The 12,615-nt window shown below is 47.2% G+C and overlaps 1 protein-coding gene across 2 annotated transcripts in view; it reads left to right on the forward strand.

Annotated features, from left to right (window-relative positions):
- The first annotated feature begins 2,201 nt into the window (after nt 1-2,201).
- ERICH5 (glutamate rich 5) overlaps nt 2,202-12,615 on the forward strand; it is a 39,099-nt gene continuing 28,685 nt past the window's right edge. For both annotated transcript variants that reach the window (XM_083187017.1, XM_083187018.1), the window contains exon 1: nt 2,202-2,578. In XM_083187017.1, the coding sequence (XP_083043143.1) occupies nt 2,491-2,578 (88 nt within the window). In that variant the 5' untranslated portion in view covers nt 2,202-2,490. The remainder of the gene's footprint in view (nt 2,579-12,615) is intronic.

Genomic DNA, 12,615 nt, shown 5'->3' on the forward strand with positions numbered 1-12,615 from the left:
TATCATGCTAATGAGACCAACAAGTATGCCAATGGTGGATTCTGCCAGCCTCCTGGTTTTTGGCACCATTGATAAATATTGATGTGTCCTGTTGAGTAGTTAGAGTACTAATCAATATACTAATAGCATAGCTGAGCATAACCTCTGTATATCCTTATGGGTGAATCGGATTGAATGAGGGAATATTCGGCCTGATTCTGGTTAGCTTGGAAAGCTGTGTAGATCGCAGCTTACCGAGCGACAGAGAGCCCAGCCAGCAGAATACCTGCCCCACTGCCACCATTACCCCTTGCAACCATGCGAGGGGATGTGTAACAAAGACACCCCCAGCGGCGTAACTATAGCACTGCAGCTCCCGCCACCGCGGGGGGGCGCTGTGCATGTGGGGGCGCCGGGGGCTGCGGTGCTATAGTTAAACCCCCCCTCAATCACCCGCAGACTTACATATCGCGCTGGTCCCGGCGGCTCCGTTCTTCTGCTGAGGACCACCAGAAAATGGCCGCCCCCATACAGCACACAGTTCTCTGAAACTGTCTGCTGTATGGGGACGGCCATTTTCTGGTGGTCCTCAGCAGAAGAACGGAGCCGCCGGGACCAGCGCGATAGGTAAGGCTGTGGGGGATTGAGGGGGGGGGTTTGCATGGGCGGCGGGGTAGGGGTGCTTGGCGGGGCGGCGACGGGGGGGTGCCCCCCCCTAACGGCGGGGGGGCGCCCAAAACGTAGCTACGCCACTGGACACCCCCCTCACATTTCATCGCTGCAGGATAAATCATTCGATTGTTGCCGACCATCAAATGCTTTCTCCTGCCTTTGCAAATTAAAGTCAGTCTCAACCAACTTTTATTTGCGGGTGCCGGGAGGAAGACAGGGTGGGTGGCTGGCGTCATATCGCTCGTACACACCGGCTGATGGTGCATCGATATATTGCATCGATATAGTGGCCTTTCAATGAGTGCCAACTAAGTGGACAATGGGTAACTGCTCTGTTTTACTGTTATGTTTTCCCTGTGTTGTTCTAATATGTGCCATATGTATGGCGCTGCCAACCAATTGTGGGGCCTTATCAATAAAATGTAATAATAATAACAACTGAAATACATATCATAGCTTTGTTATTAAAGTTGGTGTTAATATTGTATTTTGCACTTGACATACAAATATTTAGTGAAAAGCAACTTATTACACCCAGAAAATAAAAATATACATCTAATATAAAATATTAGAATGTAAACAAAGACATTTTCAAGCAGAGATCTACAAAATTGATCAACATTATTGCTAATAATGCTCATATGATACATAATTAACATAACAGTTATAATAAATGTACGCAGATACTGATGCTTTCTACAGGTATACGGTCGTTAGGTCGACAGCACTATGGTCGACATGGGCCTAGGTCGACCACTGAAGGTTGACATGGGCCTAGGTCGACACCTCAGAAGGTCGACATGGGCTTAGGTCGACAGGGTCATTAGTTCTAAACAAGCTTTAGGTCGATATGGGTAAGATCGACAGTCAAAAGGTCGACATGGGGTTTTGCACTTTTTTTTGAGCCGACATGTGCCGACAGGCGGTATTTCAAGCCCTATCCACTAGGGTGTGGTGGGAGAATAAAATAGTGTGCCGAAGCATGGCGAGCACAGCGAGCCATGTGAGGGGATGCGACTGTGTTGGGACAAAAACAAAGGTGAAAAACCCCATGTCAACCTTTGCTTGTGTTGAGCTAATGACTGTCGACCAAAGATTAAGTTGACTTTCTGAGGTATCAACCTATGCCGATGTCAACCTTAAGTGATTGACACAATGCATGTCGACCTTGGTGCTGTCAACCCTGTGACCCATTACCGTCTTAAACAACCCCCCTACCCTGAGACTTTAATTCCTAGTTTCGTCCCTAAAAATGTTAAGTGAAAATGTATTGTATGTTCCCTAAAGTCTGGCATGGTGCAGGAGGCAACTTCCACAGGTACAGTGCTGCAGTTAACAAAGTTTTAAACTATTTTTTAATAATGTCCATTGAAGTAAAACAAAGTAGATGGATTGCTATGCCCTGTTGCTATAGCATCGACTGAGTGTTTGCTCCCGGACTCAGTGCATGCCACGCATAGCACATACAGGGTGACTGACTGACTAATGATTACCCCCAGGCTCTGGGTGATGGCTGATGACGCATGCGCAGACGCTGCTGATACCCGGGGGACTGCTGTGGCTGCAGCAGCTGCAGTAGAACTGAGAGCTGTATTCAGCTGCTCATATGGCAACCGCTCTGTGCTAGTACACATCGTCCTCTGCCTAAACTTACTGCAGGTGTACTCCTAGCACCAGCCCTGCCGGCCGGGAGGCTGCTGCACCCACTACTACCGCCGCCTCCTGTCCTCATCCTGCTGGATGTGACCTCTGCTGCGGGTGTATTGGTACCCCCTACCCCTCTGTGCACCCTAGCGGAGATACCTGCCAGTACTACTGCCCTGCACATTGGGAGTTATCATGGGGTGTTCCAGCAGCACTCAGACTCACCCACAGGGGAACAGACCCAATGCTAAAGCAATGGAGACTAACGGGACTATGAAAAGTGGTGAGTACATAACTTATATCATGTTTGTATATATGTCTGTATATATGTCAGTGTGTTTTATGTATGTATGTATGTATGTATGTATGTATGTATTTATTTATTTATGTTGCTGTTTTATGTATATATGTATTTTGTTTGTATATATATATATAAGTAGATGTGTGTTATGTATGTATCATGTATGTGAAACCTACATGTCTATCATGTATGTATGTATGTATGTATGTATGTATGTATGTATGTATGTATGAATTCATTCATGTATGTAGGTGTGTTGTATGTATGTGAAAAATACTATTATATCCTGTATTATTTGTATGTATGTATGAATTCATTCATGTATGTAGGTGTGTTGTGTGTATGTGAAACATACATTTATATCATGTATGTATGTATGTATGTATGTATGTATGTATGTGAAACATACATTTATATCTTGTATTTGTACTGTATGTGTGGTATGTATGTATGTATGTATGTATGGATGAATTAATTAATGTATGGAGGTGTGTTGTATGTATGTGAAACATACATTTATATCTTGTATTTGTACTGTATGTGTGGTATGTATGTATGTATGTATGTATGTATGTATGTATGAATGAATTAATGTATGGAGGTGTGTTGTATGTATGTGAAACATACATTTATATCTTGTATGATGTGTATGTATTTAAGTATGTATGTATGTTTTAGAATGTGTGTGTGAGACATACCATACAGGAAATCCATGTATGTTTTGCATAAATACAAACTGTATTTGCTGGCGTATAAGACTACTTTTTTCCCCTGAAAAACATGCCTCCAAGTGGGAGGGTCGTCTTATACGCCGGGTGCACTTATATATCAAACTCTATATTTTGAGTGGAAATGTTGGGGGGTCGTCTTATACGCCCAGTCGTCTTATACGCCGGCAAATACGGTACATACAAGGGTGTTTTGAAAGAGGAGGGGCCCGTGGGTAGACTCTGGGTCAGTCCCCTCCTCTTAATGGTTAATACATTAATACTCAGAAAAAAAGTATTTAAACATGGATGCAGTGTGTGCCGTATGGCCCCTTTGAGCTCAGGGGCCCTTGTGCACTGCACACATTATAGAAATGCCTATACATACATACATACATAAATACATACATACGTTTCAAGTTCAAAACATGGGCCTTAAGTTTAACTCAGTGTTTTCCAACCTTTTTGGGACCTGAGCTACTCGTGACAAAATAAACCCCCTGAAGAGCTACTAAAATAAAAAAAATATGCATAATAACCAAAAAATGCCCTTAACACTTATGCCACACACTGTAATGCCCCTTACACATTATGCCACACACTGCAATGCAGCAGACACAATATGCCACACACTGCAATGTCCAATAAGCCGCATACATACCTCCCAACACTGGAGGCAGAGGAGAAGGGACATCTGCACATTCCGAAGGCTACCGTGGTACTCCTGCGAGGCCACATCCCCCATTTTTTCCGCTATGGGGGCATGGCCAGTGCTCTGAGAGCTGCTGGCCATGCCCCCAGACTCTCTGAATAGACGCTGTGCGCATGTGCACATCGTCTATTCACCACAGGACATGTGCTTAAGGCCAGGGGTCAATGCTTGCTGCCAGGGGTTAATTTTTGTTGCATGGGGTTCATTTTTATTGCCAGGGTTTAATGCTCTTTGCCAGGGTTTAATGCTCGTTGCCCCTTCTACTATGCCCGTCTTTTCACATGGGCATAGTGGGCAGTTGCACCATAATAAATTCCTCCATAATAAACTAATCGCTGCTGGATGCTGCAGCGTTTGGAGCTCAGCTCCATCATCCCCCTGCTGGCTTAAGGAGTCTGTTCTTCCCCCACACCACGCTAGAAGTCATATTTGACCTCTAGTGTCTGACAGGGAACACAGCGCTGCCACGTTCCCCGGAAGTGCCGGGAGTGCTTAGCGCGGTGTTCCCTGTCACACACTAGAGGTCAAATATGACTTATAGCGCCTGTCTCCTCCGGTCCCCAGAACAAGGAGTGTGGGCCAAGGCAGCAGCGGGGGATTGCGGCGGCGGCTGTAGCGGGGCAAGGCGATGGCAGCAGCTGGTGGACCCGACATATAGCAGTGGTTGGGCTACCCGTGTTGCTCAGGCAAGCTACTGGTAGTGCGTGAGCATCGGGTTGGCGACCACTGGCATAACTAAACTGCATCAGTACACTTATCCTGAATACATACTGTAGCAGGTATTCAATATGGAATTCCGACTGTTGGAACGTCCCGCAGTCAGAATCCCGGGCCTTTTTTGCTTCCTGTGACTGTAACTCGACAGCCGGAATTCAATGTTTCGGCTGTTGAGTATCGGAAAGTCAGAGGATTGGCAAAAAGGCGGCGGATTTCACAATCCACGTATGTTTCAAACAATACAGTCTCCCCTCCATATGGAGTCTGGTGTGTAGCAGGCAAATCTTGGCCCGGGATTGAATACCTTAACTGCAGATAATTTATTTATTCAAGAAGTATACAGGCGGCATACAGTATGTTGTTTTGTATCCCCGTGATACCGAAACATACAGCGGATATTCAGCAATGCTTACCTCTCCTCATTGTCCTCCGCTGTCCTGCTGGCAGCCTAAGGGCCAGGCCACACATAGCGACCAAGTGGGTCCCGTTCAACGGCACCCGCTTGGCTGCAGGGAGGAAGGGGGGGGGGGGGGGTTATACACAGCAGTGTGGCTGGATCCTAGTGTCACACAGCACAGCCACACTGTGTGAACACATACATTTGAATTTGACCTATGTCGACATAGACACCAAAAAACCACGAAAAACTCATGTCCACCTTTTGGCTGTCGACCTATTGACCCTGTCGGCCTATTGTCTGTCAACCTTTAGACCAGCTGGGGGGAACCTCCGGCCCGCGGGCCGTATACGGCCCCCGGAGCCAGTTTTTGTGAACCTCCCTCACGCCCAACAGCTGCACAGTGAGTCAAGTACAGGCGAAATCTCGCGAGAGCTACCGACCTATCGCGAGATTTCTCCTGTATGAGACTCCCTGTACAGCTGGCGGACCACACAGACCGGCAACTCGTAACCTGCGGCAACCGAGGCATGCCTCAATGCAAATGGCCCTTGGACCTCAAAAGGTTCCCCACCCCTGCTTTAGACCCTGTTGACCTTTGGATCCCGTCTACCTTTTCACTGTCTACTTTTAAGACCCTGTCGACCTTGTGTCTGTCAACAATATGACTGTCGACCTAGACATTGTAGATGTAATGTACCATAACCATATGGGATCACGGTGCAGTTTTCTGTAACTGTAAAAGACAGACAAATAACAGTGTGGGAGGATTATTTTTGGTCCAAGTCCAGTAATGATTAGTCCAGAGGGTTACATACTTTCCTGCTGGTGTTTATAATTCTTTGGAGTCTCTTCATTCTTAGCTATATATAGAGGTCAGCTTTACCATTTGGTACAGGTAGAGTTGTAGCTGATTCCAAATGAAGTCTGTCTGTTGATCGATCTATCGATCTATTGTCCCGTGTGTAGCAACGGCTTATCATTTTGGAATAGAATCTCTATTTGCATTTATTGTTTAGGAAACAGGAGATTGGAATAACACTGCACCCGGTGATATAACCCTGATTCTTTATTCCAATACTTATTAACCTTAAATAATGTTTCACAACTCCAGTCCAGCAGGAACACTACTGCTGGGTACATAGATATCAGATACATATCAGATAGCGTATCCGATAAACAGGAACATGCTGGTGCTCTAAATCGGCCCTGTCATTGCAGTCTGCACATTCATGATAAGGGGTCCCAAGGGGGGCATGCCACAAGTTGCAGGAGCCTAGACTCGCAGATCGCCCGTCTCTCTGTATGCTGGGTAGCCAAGCAGAGGGTCAAGAGGCAAAGTTTTTCATCCAGCCCCTGCTTGTCTGTGCTGGGCAGCCGAGTAGTGCATTGGGAGACGGAGCTGCTCGGCCAGCCCCTGCCTCTATGTGCTGGGCAGCCGAGCAATGCATTAGGAGACAGAGCTGCTCTCTCAGCCCCTGGCTCTGTGTGCTGGGCAGTCGAGCAGTGCATTGGGAGATAGAGCTAGTCTCCCAGCCCCTGCCTCTGTGTGCTGGGCAGCCGAGCAGTGCATTGGGAGATAGAAGGAAATAAGGTAACTGGGTTACCTACTGGAGGCGCAGAGGCTTGGTCAACCTGCAGTACAATACCATATTTGATGAACCAAATGGAAATTAAAACAACCAGCTGTTTCATCAAATACGGTACCGTATGGACTCATTACCACCATTATTTTCCAGTTATTTTCCAGTCACAGAACTTACCCTACCCCCCTCCCCTTTTTTAAGGTTTTTTAATGGTCTAAAAATTTTTGAATTTATTATTGTGGAGTTTATATTGTTTTCCATCTTTTACTAATACCAATTGCACAAAATAAAACCTACATATTTTTTATGGTACTAACACTGTCTAAATATTTATTTTTAATACTGTATACATTCATTAGCACAGTCTTTACTTTCTTTTCCCATTGGAAGATAGAGTTGGTCTCCCAGCCCCTGCCTCTGTGTGCTGGGCAGCCGACCAATACATTGGGAGACAGAGCTGCTTTCTCAGCCCCTGCCTCTGTGTGCTGGGCAGCCGAGTAATGCATTGGGAGATAGAGTTGCTCTCCCAGCCACTGCCTCTGTGTGCTGGGCAGCCGAGCAATGCATTAGGAGACAGAGCTGTTTTCCCAGCCCCTGCCTCTGTGTGCTGGGCAGCCGAGCATTGCATTGGGAGACTAAGCTTCTCTCCCAGCCCTTGCCTCTGTGTGCTGGGCAGCGAACTAATACATTGGGAGATAGAGCTGCTCTCCCAGCCACTGCCTCTGTGTGCTGGACAGCCGAGCAATGCATTAGGAGACAGAGTTGTTTTCCCAGCCCCTGCCTCTGTGTGCTGGGCAGCCGAGCAATGCATTAGGAGACAGAGCTGTTTTCCCAGCCCCTGCCTCTGTGTGCTGGGCAGCCGAGCATTGCATTGGGAGACTAAGCTTCTCTCCCAGCCCTTGCCTCTGTGTGCTGGGCAGCGAACTAATACATTGGGAGATAGAGCTGCTCTCCCAGCCACTGCCTCTGTGTGCTGGACAGCTGAGCAATGCATTAGGAGACAGAGTTGTTTTCCCAGCCCCTGCCTCTGTGTGCTGGGCAGCCGAGCAATGCATTAGGAGACAGAGCTGTTTTCCCAGCCCCTGCCTCTGTGTGCTGGGCAGCCGAGCATTGCATTGGGAGACTAAGCTGCTCTCCCAGCCACTGCCTCTGTGTGCTGGACAGCCGAGCAATGCATTAGGAGACAGAGCTGTTTTCCCAGCCCCTGCCTCTGTGTGCTGGGCAGCCGAGCAGTGCATTGGGAGACTAAGCTGCTCTCCCAGCCCCTGCATCTGTGTGCTGGGCAGCGAACTAATACATTGGGAGACAGAGCTGCTCTCCCAGCCTCTGCCTCTGTTGGCCGAGCTTCTTTGGTGGCTGACCACACACCTTAAGCATGGGCCCCTACAACTGTCTTCCCACTGGTAGTGCCTGTTCTTTCACCTGCAATATTCCAGAGAAACCTGGAAAACATCTGCTAGGGCTTCCTGAAGACTGGAGCTGTGAAACAATGATCTAGATGAAAGTGATGACATAACACAGCCATATGGTGTCGATCATCTTATTATTGAGCTGTTAATCCACACACCCCTGGCATTCCTTTGACATATAATACTGCTACCAAATAGGCAGTATTGGAATCAGGACCCAGATCAGGTGGTACATAGGGGTGTGGATCAGTTGGTCACCAGAAAGTTGTTAGACAGTCATTAGGTCGACACCATTAGGTCAACATGTGTCTTGGTCGACATGGGTTAGGTCGACAGGGTCATTAGGTCGACAGGGGTAAGGTCGACATGGGTAAGGTGGACAGGGTCATTAGGTTGACAGGGTCATTAGGTCGACAGGGGTAAGGTCGACAGTGAAAAAGTCGACATTTATTATTATTATTATTATTATTATTATTATTAAATTTATTTATTTTTTAACCTTATATCCTAGTGGATGGTAGGGCATGAAATACCGCCTGTCGGCACATGTCGGCTCAAAAAAAAAACAGTAAAAAAAAAATCCATGTCGACCTAATGACTGTCAACCTAACTCATGTCGATCTAATGACCCTGTCGACGTTACTGCATGTTGACCGTACCGCAGTTGTTGATATCCCCGACTTGCTGTAATATTTTCAAGCCAGTGATTTACACATGACCCTGGGGAGGCCCACAAAGTAGGTAGGTATACAAAGGAGTAAACTTCACGTTCGGGTCCATCTCCTAATACTTTAGGGCAGTGGTTCCCAACCCTGGTACCCCCAAGGCTGTGTACACACGGGGGCAATTTTGTCTAATATCACGGCCAATATGGTCGCTGAGTGACCCTATTGCCCGCGATGGGAGTGTGCACCGGCGATATATCGCCGGGTGCGCGCTTCCGTTTTCTCCCCCGTAGTGATCGCTGGTCACAGGAACATGCTCCTGCGACCAGCTGATTTCCACTGCCGGGCTCCCCATCTCTGGTCGCTGATGCAAAAGGGACACTGAGCGATATATCCCCCCGTGTGTACTGGGCTCAACAGTGCACGTTTTCCAGGTCTCCACACAGAGGGCCTTATTCTGGTCGGTGCGGCCGGATCCGATTATGCGGCCAGGACCGTGCGTGCGAAACCCCGCCTTCCATACGGATCGCCAACTCCGTCCGTACGCGGTAAGAAGCTGGCCGAACGGACCGCACGTGTATTTTACACGGAATACGCCTCCTCCATCTAAGGGAACCTCCCCCATCATTCGATGGTCGCAGACCATCGAATGCAGGACCGAGTGCTCCACCAGCTCCCGCAACTTCAGACCACACGGACATTTTTCCGTGCAAAAGCAGGGATCTGGGCGGGCAGCTGACATCCGGCGATGTCATATGTCCGCCCCCTACACGTGCGTCACGGCCACATTACCATACGTACGCCCAGCGTTTGCATGGGAACGCCCATGAAACACGGTCCGAATGCATATGGTAATGAGCACAAATAGCCCTTCACGCCCCTCTCCACCCCCTGTTCGGAGTGTTCACATATCATGCGGGATTTGGCCGTACGCCCCGCTCGCACATGCGCAGAGACGCCTCTGCACATGCGCAGACACAAAACATCGGCGGCCCGAACGCACGCTGATATATCCGCACCGACCAGAATAAGGGCCAGAATCACAAGTGACATAATTAGCTCCACCTGAGGATCTTTTAAAATGTGCCTGAATAATGAGTGCACCTGCTGGGTTACCTGGAAAACATGCACTGTTGGGGGTATTTAAGGACCAGGGTTGGGAGCCACTGCTTTAGGGGGAAATAAACGTTGTTTTTTTTTATTGCCTTGAATATTGCTCAGTTTAACCTTATTTCTGACTTAAACTGATCCTAAGTGTGAGAGGACCACAGGATTGTTTTATTGAATTTCAGTTTATTTTATATTGAAGCATGTAGTACATGTGTGGGAGTGCGCAGTTCTCTGCTGGAGTGCTGCACAAAAGGGCGAGTGTGCCCCGAAGACAGCCAGCTCTGTGCTCATGGAAAATGAAAGTTCCATGATGTAAATCCCTCTGGGCGAGATGCATTAAGCCTTAAAAAGTGATAAAGTGGAGAGTGATAAATCTCCAACCAATCGGCTCCTACCTATCATTTTTCAAACACAGTCTGTGACATAACAGTTACGAGCTGATTGGCTGGTGGTTTATCACTCTCCTTTGTATCACTTTTCAAGTTTAGTCCATCTGGCCCTCTGATGGGGATGTTGTAAACATTGGTCCAATGGTAGTGCCACAGTAGTGTCTGGCGCGTTTCGTTTTATTTGATGAGATTTAATCAGCATGGTGTTTGGCTATAAGCCTACACTGATAGGTGGCACTGCTTCACTCAAAGAATACACCAAACAATAGGATAGAAGATTATCACTTTTTTAATAAAAATATATAAAATGAATACATATTACATATATATAGTGCACCTATTAAAAAATAGACACACAAGACATACAACATTCAACACATAAAGACAAAGCAGAATATGATACTGTTCTGATGTATACTGAGGCTTATTTGCTTAGTATTCAGAGGCATTGATATCCATAGTTACCAGTCCCGGACATTTATAGCGCAGAGCTCCTTATTAAAATGATAGTGGACCTGTTTCTTTTATAAGAGCATATGGTAGATTTCCTCCAGCTGAGGAAGCCGCCGAGTTACTTTCAGGCGGAGAAACGCGTATTGGAGCCCTTATACAGCCAGTCCGGTACTGCCATCCTTATATCTGGAACCAGTCCCTTCACAAGAGCCGCACATAGTATGGACACTAGCACCTGGAGCTTGCCCCCTTGCTAAGGGTCAACTTTACCTGAAGGAGGAAATCTACCATATGCTCTGATAAAGGAAACATATCCACTATCTTTTCAATAAGGAGCTCTGCGCTATAAATTAACTATCACTGGAACAATCTTTACAATATCTTCCACTTAATTATCCTGTAGGTTTTTACATTGTAATTCCTGATGTATATATTAATTGAGGATGTCTGTAATGTCTCCAACATGCACAGTGGGGAACCATGAGGCGTGTACACCCCACAATGACTCCCACTGCTGGCAACAGTGGATCTCTCTGCAGCATTCTTCAGCATAGGATTCTTATTGAGCAACTGAAGAATCTCTGAGGACTGGATGGCACAGTCCTTATCTGGTTCTAATCATTTCTCACCGGCAGGTCAGAGTATACTCATAGTCACCAGTGCCATTGCCATATGGTGTCCCTTGGGTACTATACTAACTCCCATTTGCAGTGTACATGCTACAGATGGAGCAGACTCCATCTTTGCAGCCAGCGTCCGACTCTCGCACGCGCCCCTTGGCTTCGGAGCTGGCTCCGCCGCCTTCCCCGGTACCCCTCGCCGCCCCGCCTATCCCTGCCCATCTCCCTGAAGAGGAGACGGGCGATCCCCGGTAAAGGATCAGAGGCGCTCCATCTGTACCTCTGGGTAAATAATCAGACGCCATGACCTGGTCTACTACTGCTATGCAGATGATACAGAAGTGACAGAACTGTACTTTTACTTTGCTCCAGGTACTGAGGGGTAAATGTATGAAGCTTGGAGAAGTGACAGCTATCCGAACGTGATGTGCAAGGTGATAATGAATCAGCCAATAAGCTCCATTATTTAAATTGATAGTTAGGAGCTGATTGGCTGGAACACTATCCCCTTGCACATGACGTTCCTAATGAGAATAGATACCACTTCTCTAAGCTTCATACATTTACCCCTGAGAACCCAAATAACACAGGACAGGACTGTAGCATAGCCAACCAACAGACCTGCGCTCGGAGGTTCGGAACTATAAAACACTGGACATGTGCCGGCAATGTCTTGGCATTGTCCCGGATGACGTCTTGGCACTTAAACATCAGATATCAGCCACAATCAAATCCTCATTCTATCATCTAAGGAACATAGACAGAATCAAATGGTATCCGGTCCCTGGGTCGACAATGTCTAGGTTGCCAGTGAGTAGGTGGACACCTAAAAATGGTCGACATAGCCTAGGTTGACAATGACAGAATGTTGACAGAAGCTAAAGGTCATCTTGAACATCGTCGACACAAGTTTTTTTTTTTTTTTTTTTTAACCGACTTGGTTCGTACTTTACCCTCCGAGTGGGCCTAGAGTTAGATTATAATAGTGTTCCAAGCACAGCGAGGCACCGTGCCCAAAGCATGGCGAGCACACGCAGTACACACAAAAAATGTGGAAAACCCATGTCGACCTTTTCAGCATCAACAATTACTTTGTCGACCTTTTGTATCTGTCAACCTACTCACTGTCGACCAATAGTGGTAGATCTAGTGATTGCAGACCTACACATTGTCTATCATCTATACCAGGCATTCCCAACCATGGTCCTCAAGGCACACCAACGGGATGCGGTTAATTTCCCGGCGGTCGGAATC

The sequence above is a fragment of the Crinia signifera genome, chromosome 5 (genome assembly GCF_055691185.1).
Source record: "Crinia signifera chromosome 5, ASM5569118v1, whole genome shotgun sequence".
NCBI lineage: Eukaryota > Metazoa > Chordata > Amphibia > Anura > Myobatrachidae > Crinia > Crinia signifera.